Raw genomic sequence first — 22,640 nt, forward strand, 5'->3', positions numbered from 1 at the left:
AAACGCATTACTGCTTCACGGCAGAAATAGGCAGGGTGGTGGTACCCACCCGCGCGGACTCACAAGAGGTCCTACCACCAGTACAAAATTTCTTTTTAATTAATGTGAAATAGTTCACATTGTGCTTCTTTGTCGAATATTTTTAGGATATTAAAACATACATAGTAATCGGCACGAGTCTTGAGCCAATATGCTACTATACTTCCTAACACTGTGTATATTTTCATTTTGAGAAAAAAGTTGAAAATATTACATTATTAAAATATTGTAACAATACTAAGTTGATAAATACTTACCAAAAACAATATAAATTAAATGAGGTTGATAAAAAAAATGAGCGGCTAATAAAATTGGAAAAAAGTGTAGTTTGCTGCAGTGATGCGCGTGCACAACACAGGGAACCAACCACAGCTGACGGTATGTGACGCGACACGGGAAGTTCCAATCACGTAATCAACATGGTCGGCGCCACCTCTCCCCTCTTGCTTCGTACCCCCAAACAGACCCAAAAATGGAGTTCTGCCCATGTCAAAGTTAGAGCTCAAGACTCGTGCCGATTATTATAATAGGTTTGATTCAGATCTAAATTCATTTACAGATACTTTACATTTCTTATGGATTTAGCTAAATTTTTTAAAGAAAATTATATGTACTAAATAGCATAGTATGGAGAATAACAATTTCTTGAATAAATTAGATACATGCCGCCGGTGACTCCATCCCAGTGGCGGACGACGCGGCTAGCTGACGCGCCCGGGCCGGCGTGTCCGCAGGCGCCGCCGGCTGCCGTGCCCCGGGACGACGCCTTGCTAGTGCACCCCCGCGCTCGCATCCGACAACTAGAGAGGCTCCTACCTGTACTCGCTAATCAAAGCGAGGACTGCCTTTACGTTAACTTGTACGTTCCTGTAAATGGTGAGGAAATTCATCAGTATTCATATTAGTTAAATAGCTTTGTTTTGAATGATCAATTTAAACATACGAGTATATATCCAAATCTTAGGACTATTCTCGAGGAGGATTGACGTCAGGCGATCATAAATCTAAAAATAAGAGTCTGAAAATATCTCGTGTGTTGACCCTAGTAATAATAGGTATAATATATGTATAATGGACGAGGACAAACGATATTATTGAATGAATTGATCTTTTTTTTTTATTGCTTGGATGGGTGGACAAGCTCACAGCCCACCTGGTGTTAAGTGGTTACTGGAGCCCATAGACATTTACGACGTAAATGCGCCTTGAGATAAGTTCTAAGGTGTCAAGTATAGTTACAACGGCTGCCCCACCCTTCAAGCCGAAACGCATTACTGCATCACGGCAGAAATAGGCGGGGTGGTGGTAGCTACCCGCGCGGACTCACAAAAGGTCCTACCACCAGTAAATTATCCATTAATAAATCGATTTTTTGTGAAGATTGAAGTCCATGAGCGACGGTGACCACTTACCATCAGGTGGGCCGTATGCTCGTCTGCCTACAAAGGCAAAAAAAAAAAAAAAGAACCCTTCTAAATTTGTCTCAGTTAATGTGATGTTGTTTTTATGAGATAATGTGAGAGGAAATAATAATTTATAACATTGTTGAAAAAAATAATGAGAATAGTAATAAATTTCATAGTACTGAATATTATTTTGCAGCATATTTAGATTTAGATTTTAAACGTATAGTCTCTAACTGCCCGACGACAAGATGTTACACTAAGTTTTTAAAGAAACCCCGAGGAAATTGTACTTATAAGATATTACTTACTTATTATTACGGATTTATGAGATATTTAGATATATTAACAGATATTTTTTGTGAACGTTGTGAACAAGAAAAGAAATTACAGCAGTGAGTTTAAAATTTTATACAATTATATTCGATGCGTTAATATTAAAGGCTTATATTCAGATATCTTGTTTTTTTCAAGAGAATGAACTCAGTGGAAAATAATTAAAAGTAATGTATACATATTCTCTAACAATGCCCACAACATAGAACTTAGATGCATAAGTTTTGTACTGATAATCAAATATTTTTAAAATTGTAATTGTGATTTGTCAAAATTTCGAAATAATTAAAATAATCATTCCAATGAAGTGATTTTAAGAATCTGTGATTCTTTGCTTATATCCAGAACCAACAATGCTTAAGCAGTAATGTGTATACATTGTAATAGTCAATCTTCATCAGTAAATCTTTATATACATAAAGGTACACGCACGCAAAACTTTCTGAAGCTCATGAAGGAATCCTAAAAAACTTAGTAACTCAAACAGACGTTATCCCAACTTTTGTTTCTCTTCAGAAACTTCTATTTCGCAATCGTGCTCTACTCGAGGTGTAATTTTTCTTAAAGTCATTTCAAGATAATCGGACCGTGTAAGAAAACATTCCTTCAGAGCGGGAAAAGTAACAGAAAATCCGCAGTATTGAAAGTATAGATATTTCCGTAATATACTGCCATTCGCAGTTGAAAAACTTTTTGAATGGCTGCTTCGGATAGTGACTGCGGTACGGTAATACATTTTCCGTTAAGCATTTATAGTAAAACTACAGTTTGGAGTAGTGTGCCGGTCGTTCAACGCAGCGGTGGAGCTGCTGGAACGCATTCTGGCGGCCCGCATCATCCAGCATCTGGTCAGGGTGGGACCCGATCTGTCGGCGGAGCAGTATGGCTTCCGAGAGGGCCGCTCAACGGTAGACGCGATCCTTCGCGTGCGGGCCCTCTCGGATGAGGCCGTCTCCGGGGGTGGGGTGGCTTTGGCGGTGTCACTCGATATCGCCAATGCGTTCAACACCCTGCCCTGGTCCGTGATAGGGGGGGCGCTGGAACGACACGGAGTGCCCCCCTACCTTCGCCGGCTGGTGGGTTCCTACTTGGAGGACAGATCGGTCACGTGTACCGGACACGGTGGGATCGTGCACCGGTTCCCGGTCGTGCGCGGTGTTCCACAGGGGTCGGTGCTCGGCCCTCTTTTGTGGAATATCGGGTATGACTGGGTGCTGAGGGGTGCCCTCCTCCCGGGCCTGAGCGTAATCTGTTACGCAGACGACACGTTGGTCGTGGCCCGGGGGGGGAGTTTTGCTGAGTCTGCCCGTCTTGCTACGGCTGGGGTGGCGCATGTCGTCGGCAAAATCAGGAGATTGGGCCTCGACGTGGCGCTCAGTAAATCCGAGGCCATGTGGTTCCACAGGCCCCGGAGAGTGCCACCTGTCGATGCCCATATCGTGGTTGGAGGCGTCCGTATCGGGGTCGGGGTGCAGTTGAAGTACCTCGGCCTCATTCTAGACAGTCGTTGGACCTTCCGTGCTCACTTTCAGAATCTGGTCCCTCGTTTGTTGGGGGTGGCCGGCGCGTTAAGCCGGCTCCTTCCCAATGTTGGGGGGCCTGACCAGGTGACGCGCCGTCTCTATACAGGGGTGGTGCGATCAATGGCCCTATACGGGGCGCCCGTGTGGGGCCAGTCCCTGGCCGTGGGGGTAGCGAAGCTGCTGCAACGGCCGCAACGCACCATCGCGGTCAGGGTCATCCGTGGTTATCGCACCATCTCTTTCGAGGCGGCGTGTGTACTGGCTGGGACGCCGCCTTGGGTCCTGGAGGCGGAGGCGCTCGCTGCTGACTATCAGTGGCGGGCTGACCTTCGTGTCCGGGGCGTGGCGCGTCCCAGCCCAAGTGTGGTCAGAGCGCGGAGGGCCCAATCTCGGCGGTCCGTGCTGGAGTCTTGGTCCAGACGGCTGGCCGATCCTTCGGCTGGTCGTAGGACCGTCGAGGCGATTCGCCCGGTTCTTGTGAACTGGGTGAATCGTGACAGAGGACGCCTCACTTTCCGGCTCACGCAGGTGCTCACTGGGCATGGTTGCTTCGGTGAGTTCCTGCACCGGATCGGAGCCGAGCCGACGGCAGAGTGCCACCATTGTGGTTGCGACTTGGACACGGCAGAGCACACGCTCGTCGCCTGCCCCACATGGGAGGGGTGGCGCCGTGTCCTCGTCGCAAAAATAGGAAACGACTTGTCGTTGCCGAGTGTTGTGGCATCGATGCTCGGTGACGACGAGTCGTGGAAGGCGATGCTCGACTTCTGCGAGTGCACCATCTCGCAGAAGGAGGCGGCGGGGCGCGTGAGAGACGCACAGGCCCGCCGCCGTCGAGCGGGGGCCAGGGAGGCGGATATCGCCCAAGCCCTGGCCCTCTAAGTGTTTCGGGTCCCCTCACATGTCGGCCTGGGGACCGGCGAAGGGGGCCTAAGAAGACGACGTGCAAGCTGCTCTGCACGCGTTTTATGCATGAGCATCCGGGTGATGGAAGGCCGGCTATCCTCAACCCACGCTGGTTCTGACCCAGCGGGGTATTCCGTAGGATAGACCATTCTAACCGGCGCCATCTAGGCGGGCTTCGGATAGCCTGCCGACCGAGAGGGCTGGTGGTCGTGGCGCCGACGACCGCCAGTCCGGCGTCCCGAGGGGGAGGGTGATGAGAGAGATGTGCTCCGCACTAAACGCTTCACTTTCCCCCCTTTGCCTTTTCATGAGTTTTGTCTCATGCGAGGTTTGGACGTTGGTTGTTGAGAGACAGGAGGTTTTAGTCGGTTCGACTCCGACATGCCCCGCCCTCCATCCCCAGTGAAGGGCGGAAGTCCGGCGATTTCCTCCTGACAAAAAAAAAAAAAAAAAGCATTTATAGTAAAACTACAGTTTGGAGTAGTGTGCCGGTCGTTCAACGCAGCGGTGGAGGTGAAAGAGTAAAATTTTTCGCACGAAATAGAATTTTACGTTATGTAGATACTCCAAATTACCAGTTCAAAATGTTTGTAATTCAATTATAATATACAAGCGGCCCGCTCCGGCTTCACTCGGGTCTTTAACAAAAATTTCAACGATATTTGACGTTGTTTAATTTTTTTAAATAATAAAAAAACCCAAATAGCGGCGTAAATATAAAATTTAGACACATATGTCTATGTCAACATATTGTCACGACACTTTTTGTAAATAATAATGTGGTCTACAAAGTCGTAGTACATTATTTTATTCTATCATCAATAGTTTTCGCAGGGCACGCGATGTAAAGAATATTTTAGGTAATTTCTTTACACCTTGGGTTACATTAATGGAGTTTTAGTAAGGATCCCTATTTTTTTTCAAAAAAGATTATAGCCTATGTTATTCGGAAATAGTGTAGCTTCCAAACAGTGAAAGCATTTTTCAAATCGGTTCAGTAGTTTCGGAGCCTATTAAATACAAACAAACAAATCTTTCTGCTTTATAATATTAGTATAGAAGTATAGATAATGATCGCTCTATATTTCTCCGAACTTGTTGATTGAAATGAAATAAAACAAAGCTGTGAAATAAATGCAAATTCATCGTTTAACGTATTTAATTTCGAAAATTCGGATGTGTGATAGCACCACACCATTTCTTTTCGTGGGTGGCGTAAAAGGTGATTGAGGGATTAATTAGATCATGGGAAGTAGCGTTCTCTGAGTATTATACCAACGTACGGCAATCACTAATACGATTATTGCCGATTATACAATACATTATGTTTCAATGTGGGCTCCAGTAAAACCAGGTGCGCTGTAGACTCGTTCACCTAACTCCGTAATTAAAACGAATCAAAGTTACCAAGAGATAGGAACTAAATCAGCAAATATTCGTATTTCAAAAAGTTGTCATTAGATTAAGTCGTCCGTTGTTTCTATAAACTTAGGTAGATATTTCAGATTATACACTTTATGCTACTATAGAACCATACATTTGATATAGAAGCTTCTGGAAAGTAATTAATTATGTATGAAAGTGGGTAGTTGGTCAAAACTGTTTCGTACGTCGCTGGCAGACAATGTGTACCACAGGAGTAGTAAGGACGATACCAAGTTTATTTAATAGGATAGCTTGCTTATAAATTGTTAACATATGGTTCGGAATGATTAAGATTAAAATATATCATACAATATAAGGAAATAACGTAAATTAAGATTTTGAATAGAATTTTATTACTTTACTGCGAAAAGAGAATATGTTTGAATATCTAGTTTATATTAAAGCCACAGAACTATTAAAATGCCACGAATAATGTTTTCTGATGAACTTTTTAACTGGACTATTTCAAATTCGTATTGATTTAAAAATATATATTATTTTATTATTATAATATTTACAATTGATCTTAATATGTATAATGTTCAATCTAACAACGAGAAAAAATTTACGTAAAAATCTAATAGAAACCAAAAAAATAATAAAAGCATTTTTTCAATCAGTAGATCCGATCGCAGCTTCGTAACTTCTAATTAAACTTTAACTTAATTAAAGCGACATGAAAAGTTGAAATCACGGATATCCTTATGTTTCTAATATCGAGATGTTATTACTGGTGTCGGGAGCAATCATATTACACCTAATCTATTATAAGATACGTTATATGTGTATATGTATTTACATACGTAAATTAATTAAAGGATTGATTAGTTATTTTTACTTTTTCATTAAACAGAGGCATCAGCGGTACTTTATAATTTTGAGAAATGGAGATGTATTCAGTGTCATGAATCATGTTTTCTATTATAATTGTTTCCATTGTATTGTCTGCTTAAAACTCTATTTACTACAATTGAGTCGACTATTATCAAAGGCGGCAATCTGACTTTTGGACAATGATTGGTAAATCAGAAAAACGAATTATTGACTTTGTATTCCATTGGCAGTCACAAAACTCTTCGGAACGACATCTTAGATAAATAACAGGTTAACTATTAACCTTTATTTAATGCAGGTTTTGAACCGTATTCTTTGAAGGAGACGATTATATTCAAATAAATCTGTATTGACATATCAATATAATTTTTTTGTCCAAATGTACAGATTGCCACCTTTGATAATAGACGACTCAATTATAAGAAAACAAAACACGTTACAAGCTGCATTTCGTTGTGGGTTCATAGTAGATTTTTGTTGAAACAATTTATTTCAACCATGAATTTTGTATTCAATTACGACCGAAATTAATGAAGTATTTCCGTGGAAGAATTTGGTTAAACTCACAGTAAAGGTTTAACATAAATCCAAGTACCTACTCGTAAAATTACGTGAATGTAAAAGAAGAAACGGAATGAAAACACCTTGAGTATTCGAGTCAAGACTTGTAAATGGGAAACGAGAACGCATACTCCGGCGAGGGTGTTGAGGCTTCAATTCCGTAGTGCATTGCAGTGCATGCTGCCACCTGCAAGCAGTGCGGGAGTGAGGCTGAGGCATGCCTTAACTACAATACAACTTCTACACAATCATCTTATCACCTGGACTCAAGAACTAGATTAGTACTGAAGCACTATCAGCAAGTTTTCACGAAGCTAAACTGCCGATAATATGTTCAAAAATAGTACAGTGCCTTAGAGTTTTTGGAATATAAGGGATTAATGTATATATGTGATAATATCATGCGATAGTAGGCCATACGATTATGGGTTCAACAGTTCATACTATGACAAAAGCTCGCATCAATGGTGAAGATTTGGAGAGGCGAAGACTTTACAGGATTTATTTTTGTACTAGTATGTACATATGTATATGCGGTAGGCAGCGGCTTGGCTCTGCCCTTGGCATTGCTGAAGTCCATGGGCGACGGTAACCACTCATCATCAGGTGGGCCGTATGCTCGTCTGCCTACAAAGTCAATAAAAAAAATAAAAAAAATCTAATTAATAGATACGAATATTATTATATCGCCTGAAATTCTCGGATACTTGTTTCCGAGAAAATGTACAACTCAACTTTTGGTGTTTTATATAAATAATATACAAAGTGTTTATCTCGTCTGATAATTTTTGAATTTAGTACATGATATAATACCGATTAATATGGAAAGAGGAATTTAAAATAAATACGACCCACATCATATCTTCAGTTTACCTTTTCAAATTACGGCAATAATCGGAAAACGTAAAAGCTTTTTTCATTGTCTTTCATCAGAAAAATAATCCGGGTCCGCATTTTTTTTGTTGGTCGTAATACTTTCTATCGAATGTTTGAAACGTTATGTTTATTGTGTTTTTATTACGCAGGGGGCGAGGGTGACGGAGGCGGTGGCGGGCTTCCTTGTCTCGTGTTTGTTCACGGAGAGTCTTATGAGTGGAGCACGGGTAACGCGTACGACGGCACAACTCTAGCCGCGCAAGGCAACATCGTTGTAGTCACTATCAACTTTAGGTTAGGTGTACTGGGTAAGTTCAATCAATTAACGTTTGGCTCCACGCTTAAATCGACGCCTCAGATAATGCTCAGCTTACAACATCTTGTTGGAAGATAATTTAGTACAGAAGTTACCGGCTAACTTCAGCGGAGCTTTAATATGGCTTCATTAGCTTGACTCGTATTTATCTATCTAATGTAATGGAGTATTTCAATGTATTTTTATGAATTCTAAGACTACTCGAAAATTTGTGTGCTTGTCGAGGACAGATGACAATACAATAACTGTATGATTTGTTGGGCATAATTTTCTGATCAAGAACAGGTTCCTTAGCGATGGTAGGACGTCTTGTGAGTCCTCACGGGTAGGTACCACCACCCTGCTTATTTCTGCCGTAAAGCGGTAAAGCATTTGGGTTTAAGGCTTGAGGCAGCCTTTGTAATGTAAATACTGAGATTTTAGAACTCATATATCGAGGTGGGTGGCATTTACGTTGTTGATGTCTACGGGCTCTGGATACCAGGTGGACCCTGAACGCATCCACCCATCCAAGCAATAAAAAATATAAAAAACTAGGTTCACCAAAGTAAAATAATTATTAATTTTTAGTTCGGCGTGGAATTAAAGTATGTTTCTTTAAATGCCAAACTACAAAAAGAGGCCTAAAATCTAAAATTGAAATATCAAAAGTATAATTTATTAAATATTTAATAGACATGATGCTGTGGCACATTCCAGTGAAAATAAATAGGGAACAAAATTTTATTCTTCGATTTATGTGGCAATAAAGGGACAAGGGAATCGTAAAATATATTATATCCGGTGGTTATACGTCGAATCTTATGATGCATTATTTTATTCGTAGCAATCTGTTCTCTTGAGGACAATTCAATACATGGAGAAAGTTTCTTTTTTACTTACCATAAATAAATAAAAAACAAATAGTAAATTTTAGATTTGCTAATAATAAAACAAATGCCTTAAAGTTTTTCATTCTGCTAATCAGGTAGTCTACATAAATGTATGTTTGGCTTGTCTTGTAGGTTTTTTAAAGACTGGTGCTAAAGGTTCGGCGCAGGGTAACTTTGGGCTGATGGACCTTGTGGCGGGACTGCACTGGCTCCGGGAAAATCTGCCCGCCTTCGGAGGTGATCCCGAAAGGGTTACGCTTATGGGTCACGGAACTGGAGCCGCCCTGGCCAACTTTCTCGCAGTTTCACCTGTTGCTCGGGGTAGGTGCTTTTTTATTAGATCACATCTTCGAACTTGCTCACTTTTTAACAAAAACTAAATTTAATTTATTTGCTTGTAAGAATAATAATAAGAATAAAAATAAATAAATCACTAAGAATCATTTGGATCACTCATAGATAATAAATTTTTCATTGGTTTACGAATGAATGCGATTTATTGTTCACATCACTGGCATTCATTTTACCTAAGCAAAAGTATGTATCTATACTAATATATAAATCTACAGTGGTTTTTACGGATGTTCCAACTACTGAACCATGCATCCGATTGACCAGAAACTTGGCATCCATGTAGGAAATACATGTACTTAATGGATAGGCTGATATTTTTATGAGTGTTGGACTTCCTACGCCAGTTGCGGAGGTGTTAATGATGAGAATCTTTGTGGGGGTGAGAAATAATAACGTTAATTTTAAATGCCCAGCGAAGCGGACGGGTACAGCTAGTTTATGCCTAAAGTCAAATCGATAATAGTCTATTCTTTCAATCTCTAAGTCATGTTCCATATAAATATTAAGACTAGTTTTAGTCTTAGACTAGTTTGTTTAAAGAAGCTTCTGTGGTTTAATGGAGAAGATACCCAGTATGTTCACAGACAATCTGTACTTCGATTTATGGATCGATATAACTTTTCTGAATATTTAATGTATTTCGTAACGTAACGCCTCAAACGATAAAAATAATAACAGCGGAATATTGCAACATAGGCAAACATAATAAAACACAAAAAAACAGCTACAGCTACTGGTGCTAAAGCTTGGTGTGAGTTCGAACAGCTAGGTATAGCTTGCCTACGTATTTTATGGGCGTAGCAGATTTGCATTCTGGTTTAAGATGTGAGGCAACCATAATTATAATGCTATTGTGAGTTCGATAGGTATAGATGTGGGCTAGTGGTATTCTTTTCCAGAAATGTAAGAGTTCTGATATTCGCTGAATATTAGTTTAGCCGTAAATTCATCTACCATTTCAAATAAAAAGCTCTAGTATAAAATTAATCCGAGAGTTAAACCCCAAAGCGGTTTTTGTTCAGTTTTAGATTAAATTTTTATTTTATCGTATAAATCACCTTTCCTTTGAAGCCGCGATACTGAAAAATAGCGTGTATGAACAGACTATCTAACATGCGATGCACACGCTACACGTTTGTGGGATCAACTGGATTTTGTAAGAACATGATTTCGATTTTACTGATATTTATATACGACTAGCTGACCCGGCAGACTTCGTAGTGCCTCAATCGATAAATAAAGGACCTAGACTTTTGTATAAAATAAACTTAAATCAAACAAAAGGAATCCGTCCGACGGGGGACACATCAAAGGAAAAACAAAATTGTTATTTTTATTTTATTCCGAGCATTTTCATATTTATCTACCTGTTAAACCTTCCCTGGACTTCCAGAAATAATTCAAGATCAAAATTAGCCAAATCGGTCCAGCCGTTCTCGAGTTTTAGCGAGACTAACGAACAGCAATTCCTTTTTATATATATAGATATGTTGTATCTAGTTTATTAAATCTCATAGGTACGCTGTCTAGTTTAGAATTCACAACTGTTTTAATTAATCTTGATCGTAAACTCGAACGGATATCGTATTCGAGCCCAACACGATCCTCTCAGGTATATAAAGTGGGGACCGGGTATTGTGCGTAATTACAAGAACCCACGGCAGATTTCATTATTCCGTGTCACCATCCCGTTTAGATCCTTCATCACTTAATACGATTAAAGGGGTCACATCAGACATGCACAAGAGGAAAGCTTTCTCGGAGAATAAAAAAAAAAATTCATGAAAACGGTCAGGATCGTTTCATATTTTAAATTTCCCAGTTTAGAAGCTTGGGATTAAATGAAAATGGTTTTTCTTTGAAAAGAATTCGTTTCGTAGATGCTCGTTCAAAATGACAAAATTAAATTAGGTTATCTGTTTCAGAACTATTGAAGCGAGTTATCTTGTTAAGCGGGTCGGGGCTCAGCTCGTGGGCGTTGCAGAGAGAGCCGCTGACGATAAAAAGAAAGGTATACAAACGTGTGTAAATAATATTAAGTTGTATTTTTCATCATCGTATCGAATAATAACTTTTCTTTTTTATTGCTTAGATGGGTGGACGAGCTCACAGCCCACCTGGTGTTAAGTGGTTACTCGAGACCATAGACATCTGCAACGTAAATACACCACCCACCTTGAGTTATAAGTTCTAAGGTCTCAAGTATAACAACGGCTGCCCCATCCTTCAAACCGAAACGCATTACTGCTTCACGGCAGAAATAGGCAGGGTGGTGGTACCTAGACGCGCGGTCTCCCAAGAGGTTCTACCACCAGTAAAAATATAAATCAGAGTTATAAACCAAAATAATAACGTATTTGTTAATAATGTTACATATAACATATTAGGTGGCGGAACAGACCGGGTGTCACGGAGACTTATTGGAGGATGACTTGGCACCGTGCTTGCGAAACAAGCCGCTCTCTGAGCTTCTAGCTGTTAAGCTCGACCCCCCAAGGTTCCTGCCTGGATTCGCGCCCTTCGTCGATGGCACTGTTATTGTGAATCCAACATCGGTGAGTACTAATTCTTTACGAATAATATAAATACTTTAATAATTCATAATATCACTACATAGTATAAAACAAAGTCGCTTTCTCTGTCCCTATATCCCTATGTATGTTTAAATCTTTAAAACTACGCAACGGATTTTGATGCGGTTTTTTTAATAGATAGAGTGATTGAAGAGGAAGGTTTATATGTATAATAACATCCATTAAATAGTGGAGAAATTAATAATAAATTACAGTTTTCGAAGCGAAGCGAGACATTTAATAATACTAAAATAATCTATATATATATATATATATATATATAAATGAATTGCTGTTCGTTAGTCTCGCTAAAACTCGAGAACGGCTGGACCGATTTGGCTAATTTTGGTCTTGAATTATTTGCGGAAGTCCAGAGAAGGTTTAAAAGGTAGATAAATATGAAAATGATCGGAATTAAATAAAAACTACAATTTTGTTTTCCCTTTGATGTGTCCCCTGTCAGACGAATTCCTGTTGTTTGTTTTAAGTTTATTTTATACAATAGTTTATGTCTTTAATTTATCGTTTGAGGCACTACGAAGTCTGTCGGGTCAGCTAGTAAGCAATAAAAACAATATAATACTTCGAGGCTTCACTTAACTAAACTTCAAACAATATTTTACAGTAATTGTACATGTGTATGTAACTGTTATTTGAGCGGCACGATTGTATATGTAACAACTGCGAACGTTTAGCTTGTAATGTCGGTTTTCCCTGCGTGTAATTACTTGCACTAAATGAAGCGCTATAACCACAAGTAGGTGGTTTATTTTTGGGAATTATTCATGAAAAATAAAGAAATTCAGTATCGTCGGATTGAAATATACATAATGCGTTTCAGGGCTTTCGAATTAGAATGAATAATTACTATGTGTCAGAAACAAGCACTTTAGGTCGGTAGGTAGGGTTTTAGGTAGAAAAGTAAGATAGTGAGACTTCCACTACATTAAACAATTGTATTGACAGCAGTCACTCCAAGTTGTATACTGGTGGTAGGACCTCTTGTGAGTCCGCATGGGTAGGTACCACCGCTCTGACTATTTCTGCCTTGAAGCAGTAATGCGTTTCGATTTGAAGGGTGGGGCAGCCGTTGTAACTATACTGAGACTTTAGAACTTGTATCTCAAGGTGGGTGGCGCATTTACGTTGTAGATGTCTATGGGCTCCAGTAACCACTTAACACCAGGTGGGCTGTGAGTTCGGCCACCCATCTAAGTGATAAAAGAAATCTAGATGTCCTGTAACTTTTTTCTGTGCTAAAAATTTATTACCCACCTTTAAACAAACTTTTTGGAAATAGCTCATCAGTAATCTAATTTAACGGAACTAGTAACTCATTACCCGTGTAAAGTAGTTTTGACTGAAAAGTAGTAGAATAATTGGATTATATAATTTCTGAGCGGTCTATAATATAAATCTATATATATAAAAATGAATTGCTGTTCGTTAGTCTCGCTAAAACTCGAGAACGGCTGGACCGACTTAGCTAATTTTGGTCTCGAATTTGTGGAAGTCCAGAGAAGGTTTAAAAGCTGAATAATTATAAAAATTGCTCGGAATTAAATAAAAATTTTGTTTTTCCTTTGATGTGACCCCCGTCGGACGGATTCCTTTTATTTGTTTTAAGTTTATTTTATACAAAAAATTAGGTATTTTATTTATCGATTGAGGCACTACGAAGTCTGCTGGGTCAGCTAGTGTTAAATAGAAATGTGTTGTTGGTGTAGGCACCGCCTCCTTCTGACAGCACAAGACTAGGGGCAGGCGCCGCTGCAGTCGCCAACGCTGCGGGTTACGAGCTCGCTGACTTCTCACACAGAGAATTACTATTTGGACTCACGACCACTGGTAAGTAGACCTTTTTAACATAAATGAGCAGAAGTCAAGCGCCCTAGACATTGTTACAAGAGGAATACAAACGCTCTGAGAGCTCAGGTCTTTCCTATTGGTTTTTCAAACGTTTTAGTTGTCTAGTAAAACAAGTTATTGATAGAAGAAAGAAAGATAAGATAAGTGAAGAATAACTGAAGAATTTTTTTGTTATCTCGAGACACCTAGCTACCGGAGAAACCACTCTTTTCAATAAGATATTTTAGGTAATCCGTTTATAACTTAACATCCGCCTTATCTCAAATACGTCTGTTTTCCGAAATGTACACAGACGATGTGACCTTGAAAGTTTTTTTTGTTATTTTCCGCGTTAGTACCGAGACATTTGATAAATGTAGGAAGGAATATTTGCAGCCTATTTCGTCTTTTCCTTGAAATATGATCGAAACAGACAAAAAAAAGAGTGAAACCTAAAAATATGTAGTTACGCCTTTTTTATTGAAAAGTGAACAATTGAAATGTTTTAGAAAAACTATATATTGGGTGTTTATAAATAAAGCTTATTTTTAAAACTGATGAAATTATGTAATTGGTGGAAATGTTTATGTATCGCAAGTTATATCACGAGGTGTCTTTCTGAATAATTCTGATGGTCATTAAATAATGCGATATAGTCATTAAAACTGTGAGACACTTTCGCTCTTGTGATCCCATTAAAACTTTATGAACGCATTTTTAATAATTGAAATTTTCGCTTCCGAACAGCTCAGTTTCTCTGGTAATAATTCCCGTTTTCACGGTTCAATTTTTATTATCTTTTTCTGTTACTTTACGTTCTTGTCGATAAGTAAGAGTCCTTTGAGGGAGGTGTTCAAAGAATATCGACGAATAATAAAGAGCGCCTTGATATTTATTAAAACTCAACGAATTCGTGTCGATTTCAATGGTTCGGTTGCGGTTGCGAATACGTTGAAAAAAATATATAATACTAGCGGCCCGCCCCGGCTTCGCTTGGGAAGTAGCGCACGCAATGTAAAGAATTTTAAGTATTTTTTTACACATTGGGTTACATTAGGGGAGTTTCAGTAACGCCTATTTCCACCGTGAAGCAGTAATGCGTTTCGGTTCGAAGGGTGGGGTAGCCGTTGTAACTATACTGAGACCTTAGAACTTATATCTCGAGGTGGGTGGCGCATTTACGTTGTAGATGTCTATGGGCTCCAGTAACCACTTAACACCAGGTGGGCTGTGAGCTCGTCCATCCATCTAAGCAATAAAAAAAAAGGATTTCTAATTTTTTTTAAAATATAATAAATATAGCCTACGCCACCCGGGGATAGCGTAGCTTTCCAACAGTGAAATATTTTTTAAATCGGCTCAGTAGTTTCGGAGCCTATTCAATACAAACAAACAAACAAATCTTTCCTCTTTATAATATTAGTATAGATTGAATTTTATTTTATTGAAATACTAATAAATGTTGTTGTTCTAGAGTCGTATTTGGAATTCAGCGCGCAAGACTTAGAGTTTGGTTTCAATGAAAGCAGACGAGATCGCATACTTCGCACATTCGTAAGGAACGCCTATTACTACCACCTAAACGAAATATACTCAACGTTGAAAAATGAATACACCGATTGGGACAAGCCTGTGCAGAATCCACTTAGCGTTCGGGATGCAACTCTAGAGGTTTGTAATAAAATGTTAATTTATTTCTTTTTCTAGGTTAGTTAGTAGTAACTCCCCTCGACCGGGTATCCGTAAATGGATTCCCCAGCGTTAAAAAAAAAAAAAGTGTGTGTGTCCGCTCCGACGCACGACTGGAGTTTACTGGATATAAAAAATTAAACGAAACAATACGAGAAATAGTTCTATATTACGACAACACGATACACTACAGATTATTAACAAATTAACGAGACACAAAACAAACGACTAACAAATATATGAAAATACAATAATGAGAGAAACGCGCGATCAGTACGAGGCTTTGTGGCGGACTGCCGGCGCAGCAGCCCGGCGTCACCTGCGATAACGCATTTCGTGTGACATGCGCAATCAGGCGCATAACGCATTTCGTGTGACATGCTAGTACGATTTTGGTCCCCATAATTTTCATACCCCGGGCCTATATATGTAAATCGATTCTAAAGGAGTAAACTCCAAAAAGCTTAGTTAGTAGTGATCTTTTTTGAGGTGAGACGTCCAGTGTACTTAAATATATATAATCATATCGCTATTGCCACTATGTATATCGTCCTTTCCATTCTGAGGTATGTACCCTTTTTTTTTAAGATTTCCACGAGGAAGTTATAAAATCATGTTTTAAATCAAGGCAATCACTATACCAGAAAACGCATGATTTATTCATTCAGAAGCACGTTGTGTTTATTGTTAACTTATAATAACATTCATATAATTATAAAGCTTCTATTTATTTCATTTGTTAAGTAAAGTTCATAACAAAATACTTGTATACAAGCTCTTTTCAAACTGCTTTATTTTATTATTATTCACCTTTAGCCTTTGTGTCGTTCTCCCGTGTAATTTTCTTTTGTTACTTTTGTTTTATAAAAGGGTTTGTAAATTGAGAAAGACATTATATTTTATTTTATTACGAGCACTTTGTTTTTTGTCTTACGTAAAAGTTGAATCCGTTAAGAAACTGAATAAATAATAAATCAATCACGAAAATTATATTACTTTTCACTGTTTTGTTTTTGAAGATTTTCTTCCGCACCAAACTACGTCAGCAATAAACAATATTTTACGATATTCTTTGTAATACTATGGAAATGCAAATTGTAAATTTTACGAGTTCTACAATAAAAACCATGAGATGAGCAATTCTGAGGCAAAGTATTTGAAACGAGCAGGGAATTTTGGTTGAAAGTAGTCTAAAAGTGCAACGGTGTAATGCTTTCCATTGGGTCCTCATCGAATTTAAATAATATCATCATTTCATTTCATTCAATTTTATTCCAATTGATTACAATTTCAGATAAATCAATTATTTGTCTCCATTTAATTTATATATATTACAATGTTTATATAATTATACAGATATTACAATATTACAATTATACATAATAGTAATTGAAAATTATATAACTCGACGCTGGCGACTGTGGTATGAACAGAAATTGAAAAAAGGGAATACTGTATTTCATGTCTTTGTAAAATTATGTAGTACATTCCACAGAGAAAGTATTGGCGTACTATATTTTTCCGAAGTACCACTTCTGGGCTCGATGGCGATACCTAAATGATACAGACTGTTTATTACAGAGCGAATACAAAGAGGAACATCAACGTAAAATATTTTATATTTTCAGCCATTTGTAAACTATGAACAGTCACAAACATTAATTTTTTATTTATTTATTGCTTAGATGGGTGGACGAGCTCACAGCCCACCTGGTGTTAAGTAGTTACTGGAGCTCATAGACATCTACAACGTAAATGCGCCACCCACCTTTAGATATACGCTCTAAGGTCTCAAGTATAGTTACAACGGCTGCCCCATCCTGCAAACCGAAACGCATTACTGCTTCAAGGCAGAAATAGGCAGGGTGGTGATATCTACCCGCGCGGATTCACAAGAGGTCCTACCACCAGTAATGTTAGATCTTTTAAAAACATGAGATTAAACGCCACTCTTTAAACTAAAAGAAAACACATAGTTATCTTTGTTATGTTGTAGACTATTTTGATTGTATTATACTAATCCTACTGTTGATAGATTTTACACTAGAAGAGAGCTACTGAATGAACATGAGTGAAATGTAATTAAGGTCGCTTTTGTACATTTTAAATTTATTTTTATTACAAAAAGTTTCCATACAAAATAAAAGATTACAAATAGTATAAAAGATATATAAAGAGATATAAAATATATATAAAAGATTAAAAATATTTTAATTTTGAAATAATAAAAGCATGTCTTTGAATGTATAAAAACATATTGTTTTTTTTTGTGACTAATAAAAAAAAGGAGCAACTATGTATAATAATCAGAGTCAAAATTAAATCGAGTATTTTCGTATGTCGCAAGCATAATTAAATCTACTTAAAAGCTTAGTTGTTGTAGGATCGTCTGTCTGAGTGAACTTATTAAACAAATTGCACAATTTATTTATTATAAATAAATCTTGATCAAGTGTTTTTTTTTCTTTTTACTGCCCTTGTACGCAGACGAGCATACGGCCCAACCTGATGGTGAGTGGTTACCGTCGCCCATGGACTTCAGCAATGCCAGGGACAGAGACAAGCCGCTGCCTACCGACGAATTGGAAGACGATTTTTCGTTCAAATATTTGAACACAATCACTTAGTTCAATCTAAATTCCGATCGCTTGTTAGTGAAGCTCTCAAATATAAAACAGGTCAACTTTAAGTATTTATATCTGTCTAGAATATATTTTAGGCGTTTGGAATGTAATGCCGATTTGACCTACATTCCTGTTTGTAAGTCGTACCAGAATAATCTATGATCTATCGACAATCGTCAGGTATGAGTTTCAGAGTGAAATCAGGTTCCAGAATAAACAATACATCATAATTGTGATGAGCATGACGTTGAATCTACCACCACAACGGAATAGCGACTCCTTTAGAAAATCCGACGACAAACTCGGTGGGCACAAGTCAATGGGCTAAGTCGTTGTACGTCGAATTCTTACAAGTACTGTTGCGTGGAGGGTCCAAAAGCACCGAGAGTGTATGGAGAGGATCCGATAGGACATGTTTAGGGTGACGGCAACTTCGGGTTGCCCCCTCGTCTGGGTCAGGTATTTAATTAGAGGTGGCCACATTAGGAGGGTGCCGCGTTGCTTTTTCGAAGAAGTGTTCTGATGCTTTACTGGAAATAGCTCGATGATCGAGATCATTCGATTGAAAATCGAAGATCTACATTCCTCACATTCCACGATGTTGCAACGGCTATCCTGCAACAACGGGATTTGATAACCTGGAAAGTTTATGTATGTGCGGGCCGCGTGAGCATTACATTTCCTTACATTACATTTGTGTAACTCATGATCGGACATACGTAGGTTTTGTCGAGCGTCACCTTGTTACGAAGGGACAATTTACTTCGCTTGCAGATCGTGGAGTCTTTGAGACATGGTATCGAAATGTAGAATTCACAGTGTAGAGTCTATTGCATTGCGTGTCCCTGGACATGGCTGACTTGTTGAAGACCCTGCCCTGGTTGGTAATCGCAGGGGCACGAGACTATCTCGTCTTCCCGCGTACCCCGTCGATCGGGTCATATCTCGAGGACAGGTCAGTCATTTGCACCGAGCACGATGGGGCAATGCTCCGCTTCCACGTCAAGCACGGTGTTCCTCAAGGGTTGGTCTTCGGCCCTTTCCTGTGGAACATCGGCTACGACTGGGTTCTGCGGAGTGTCCTTTGCGATTTTTTCTTGGGCCTGGATTGCTATGCGGAAGATACTTTGTCGTGGCCTGGGGGAAAAACTTTAACGAGTCTGCTCATCTTCCGCGCCCAGGGGTAGCCTTTGTAGTCTCTAGGAACCGAAGGCTGGTTCTGGGATGATGTGGTAGTCTTTGTAGTCTCTAGGATCCGAAGGCTGGATCTGGGATGATGTGGTAGCCTTTGTAGTCTCTAGGAACCGAAGGCTGGATCTGGGATGATGTTCGATAAATTCCAGACCTTATTGCTTTACGGGGCCTGGAGAGCACTACTCTATAATTTTGTGTCGTCCTATAATTTATTTCGTAATCGAACCATTTCATTCAATCCTTCACCTTTATATGAGACTTTCCCAGAAAATTGGAGCTATCGAGTTTTTCTACTCGATTAAAGGGAAAATTAAGGTTAGATTCCGAAGAAGGAGTCTGAGAAACGGCTATCATATCCAAGGAAGGTAGCAGATACGTACGCGTCTTAGTGCGTGGCCAAATACACTACCGTGTTTTACCGTTAATTCTAAAAATAATTGAACATGTATTTACATTGTTTAAATAATAATAATTTATTAAGAATTTTTTTATTATTGCATTGTCATCGGTTCTTGTTAAGTGTGCCAAATTTCAAATCATCCAACATTTTGAAGGGGTGAAAATCACGTTCATAGATTCCGTTCAACAGATGTATATATATGTATACCTGTAGATACATCGCAAATTAACAAAGGCGTGCTATAATAATTAAATACAATAATTAATAATTAAAAATTCATATTTAATCTGTTATTATTGCTTCATTTTTGCCTTGTGCTGTCTTGAAATAGCATTCAGTATAAAACGACACATGTTTTTTTACGAATTATCTTTGATTTTCATTAACCTTTGCTTTTTCAATATCTATGTACCGAGATAACGGTATGATACTGCAAATTTAAATGTTTACCTATATGTTTTATACTGTATTTCGTTAGTGCGCTACTGCATTTTACTTCATGCTATTCAGATTCTGGTTCAATAGATTTACATTGTCAGATATTTAGCTATTAAAGTTTGCTTTTACTTTGTAAAGCAAGCGTCGCGTCGCTTCGCCTCTGTATTGGGCGATCTCAATTTAAGCCTCAAGTGGTTTTCGTTACTCGCCGAGGTTCGTAACGCGCACAAAGGAAGTTAATGACGCCGGCGCACATTGAATACGCGATGGGCTCATTGAATCGCTTTATTGGAAAATACTCTTGTCACTCAGACAGAAATAAGGGCACTGCGATTGTTGTTACGATAACGATAGCGCTCTGTTACCGAAGTCTAGTCGACGTTGTACGAAATACGAACAATAATACGAGTACTATTACAATGGGATATTAAATGCTTACAGGAGAATGTATTAAACGTTAACGGGAATCTGTAGGCATCACTACGTGAATCCTATCTCCCATCTGTTAGGCATATCTATATTTATTCGTTCATCTTATACCTAGTGTTATTAGAACTGACAAGTGTAATGCAAAAAAATTAATGGTTGACTTAGAATCAAGTTGTATTTTTATATAATAATACGAACACAAAATTACATTTAGGTATCTTTTAGTTATAGCTGTAAAATACAAAAATTTAAATTTATTGAATATTTTAATAAAATATTAGCTAGTTGATTTTTCTCCAATAATTTTCCTAGTGTTTGTCGAACGTTCATACATATGTATTAATGTGAATAATAATATGTTTTTTTTATTCTTTGATATTCTCGACAACCTAAGCCTTTTGTGAGATTTCAACACATGAGGTGTCATAATTACCCTCAACTGTGGGAGTGGTGACATATTATTTTGGTATTCATGAAAATTAAGAATATTATATAATATAAATGAAGAATATTAATTGATTTTAATCTATAAATATAACTTGCAAAAATATCATTTAGTTGAATCTGCATCCACCAGCCAAATGAATATAACTTGAATTTTAGAAAAGCTGGGGACAAGCAAATAAATAAATCTTACTTGTATGTAATTTAAACGTCCCATCTCTAATATCTTTTCTATTATTCATTTTTTTTTTCTATTGATATTTCAATGCGATTTTTGGTGCAGTCAGGGCTACTTTCTGGTATAATTGCTTCAGTTATTTTTTGTGTATTTGTCTTCTTTGTTTTTATTGCTCTTGTAGGCAGACGAGCACACGGTCTACCTGATGGTGAGTGGTTACCGTCGCCCATGGACTTCAGGAATGCCAGGAGCAGAGCCAAGCCGCTGCCTACCGCTTAATACTCTTAATATACTATTAATATAATTCTCTACTATTAATATATGCAACAAAGGGAACACGCTTGTGACATATAAGTGAAATATAAGGAGTTGTCCACAGGTGCTCAGTGACGGCCGGACAGCGGCGCCTTTGATCAGGCTCGGATATCTCCACGCGTTACGCGGTGGCGTCACTTACTTCACGCATTTTCACCATCTCTCTCAAGATAAGGACTATCCACAAGTAAGATTATCCACAATTTAACATAATGTATTCGAAAAATACGTAATTTAAAAATCTATACAATCCAACCTGAAAGAGTTCAGAGCTGTATGTCTAGTGAAGATTCATTTTTTTAAATTGTATGTACATGTTTAATGATAAGACCCTCACGTATCAGTGCGTGAGTAACTCAAATAGCTCCTCAAGATACCAGCGAATAGGACGGAAAATAATAAATATGTTAGCTAAAAATAAAAAAAATCTCAAAATTGTTTTACAAATCTAAGTTCTAATATAAATGTTTCTGGAACTACAGAGACCAGGTTCAGTTCACGGGGAAGAGTTACCTTACTATCTTGGAGTGCCGCTATCACAAATGCATAACCAGCGGAACTATACGCAACAGGAGCAAAAAGTATCCAAACTTTGTTTGCACTACATCGCGAACTTCGTCAAATATGGGTAAGTTGATTTCGGACCGTCACTTTTTTAACACGGTTTTATTAACTTGACCTGTGTCCATTTATGTAATGGACACCTTCGGAACCCTTTTTAAGGACTTCTCGATGTCCGATTTACTTAATAGTTTGCACACATTTTAAGTATTATTTTTTAATTATCCTTATAGGCAGACGAGGATACGGCCCACCTGTTGGTAAGTGGTCCCCGTCGCCCATGGACTTCAGCCATGCCAAGGGCAGAGCCAAACCGCTGCCTACCGTTAAAAGTTAAATTTATTTTTATTTTGGTCCAATATCCTGAAAGAGCTCAAGTTTCAAAATGGGTGAGGGCATTCATGTTGCAAAACATGCAACTATAGGCATAGGCTCTCAGTAGCAGGTAGCCCGTGAATTCGTTCACCCGTTTGATCAAGAAAACAATAATAATAATAATAAT

The 22,640-nt window shown here is 38.4% G+C and overlaps 1 protein-coding gene and 1 non-coding gene across 2 annotated transcripts in view; both read left to right on the forward strand.

The window, feature by feature from the left end:
* Positions 1–22,640, forward strand: part of LOC101744567 (neuroligin-1) — a 69,817-nt gene that overhangs the window by 38,952 nt on the left and 8,225 nt on the right. Inside the window, exons 4-12 of the mRNA XM_021349961.3 lie at positions 698–915; positions 8,053–8,211; positions 9,224–9,412; positions 11,371–11,456; positions 11,833–12,000; positions 13,746–13,866; positions 15,341–15,537; positions 21,642–21,764; positions 22,060–22,205. Coding sequence (XP_021205636.1) covers positions 698–915; positions 8,053–8,211; positions 9,224–9,412; positions 11,371–11,456; positions 11,833–12,000; positions 13,746–13,866; positions 15,341–15,537; positions 21,642–21,764; positions 22,060–22,205 — 1,407 coding nt within the window. The remainder of the gene's footprint in view (positions 1–697; positions 916–8,052; positions 8,212–9,223; positions 9,413–11,370; positions 11,457–11,832; positions 12,001–13,745; positions 13,867–15,340; positions 15,538–21,641; positions 21,765–22,059; positions 22,206–22,640) is intronic.
* Mir932 (microRNA mir-932) lies at positions 7,169–7,257 on the forward strand. Its single transcript, NR_107274.1, has one exon. It is a non-coding gene; the product is annotated as a microRNA mir-932 (primary transcript).

This window comes from Bombyx mori, chromosome 4 (genome assembly GCF_030269925.1).
Source record: "Bombyx mori chromosome 4, ASM3026992v2".
Classification (NCBI taxonomy): Eukaryota; Metazoa; Arthropoda; class Insecta; order Lepidoptera; family Bombycidae; genus Bombyx; species Bombyx mori.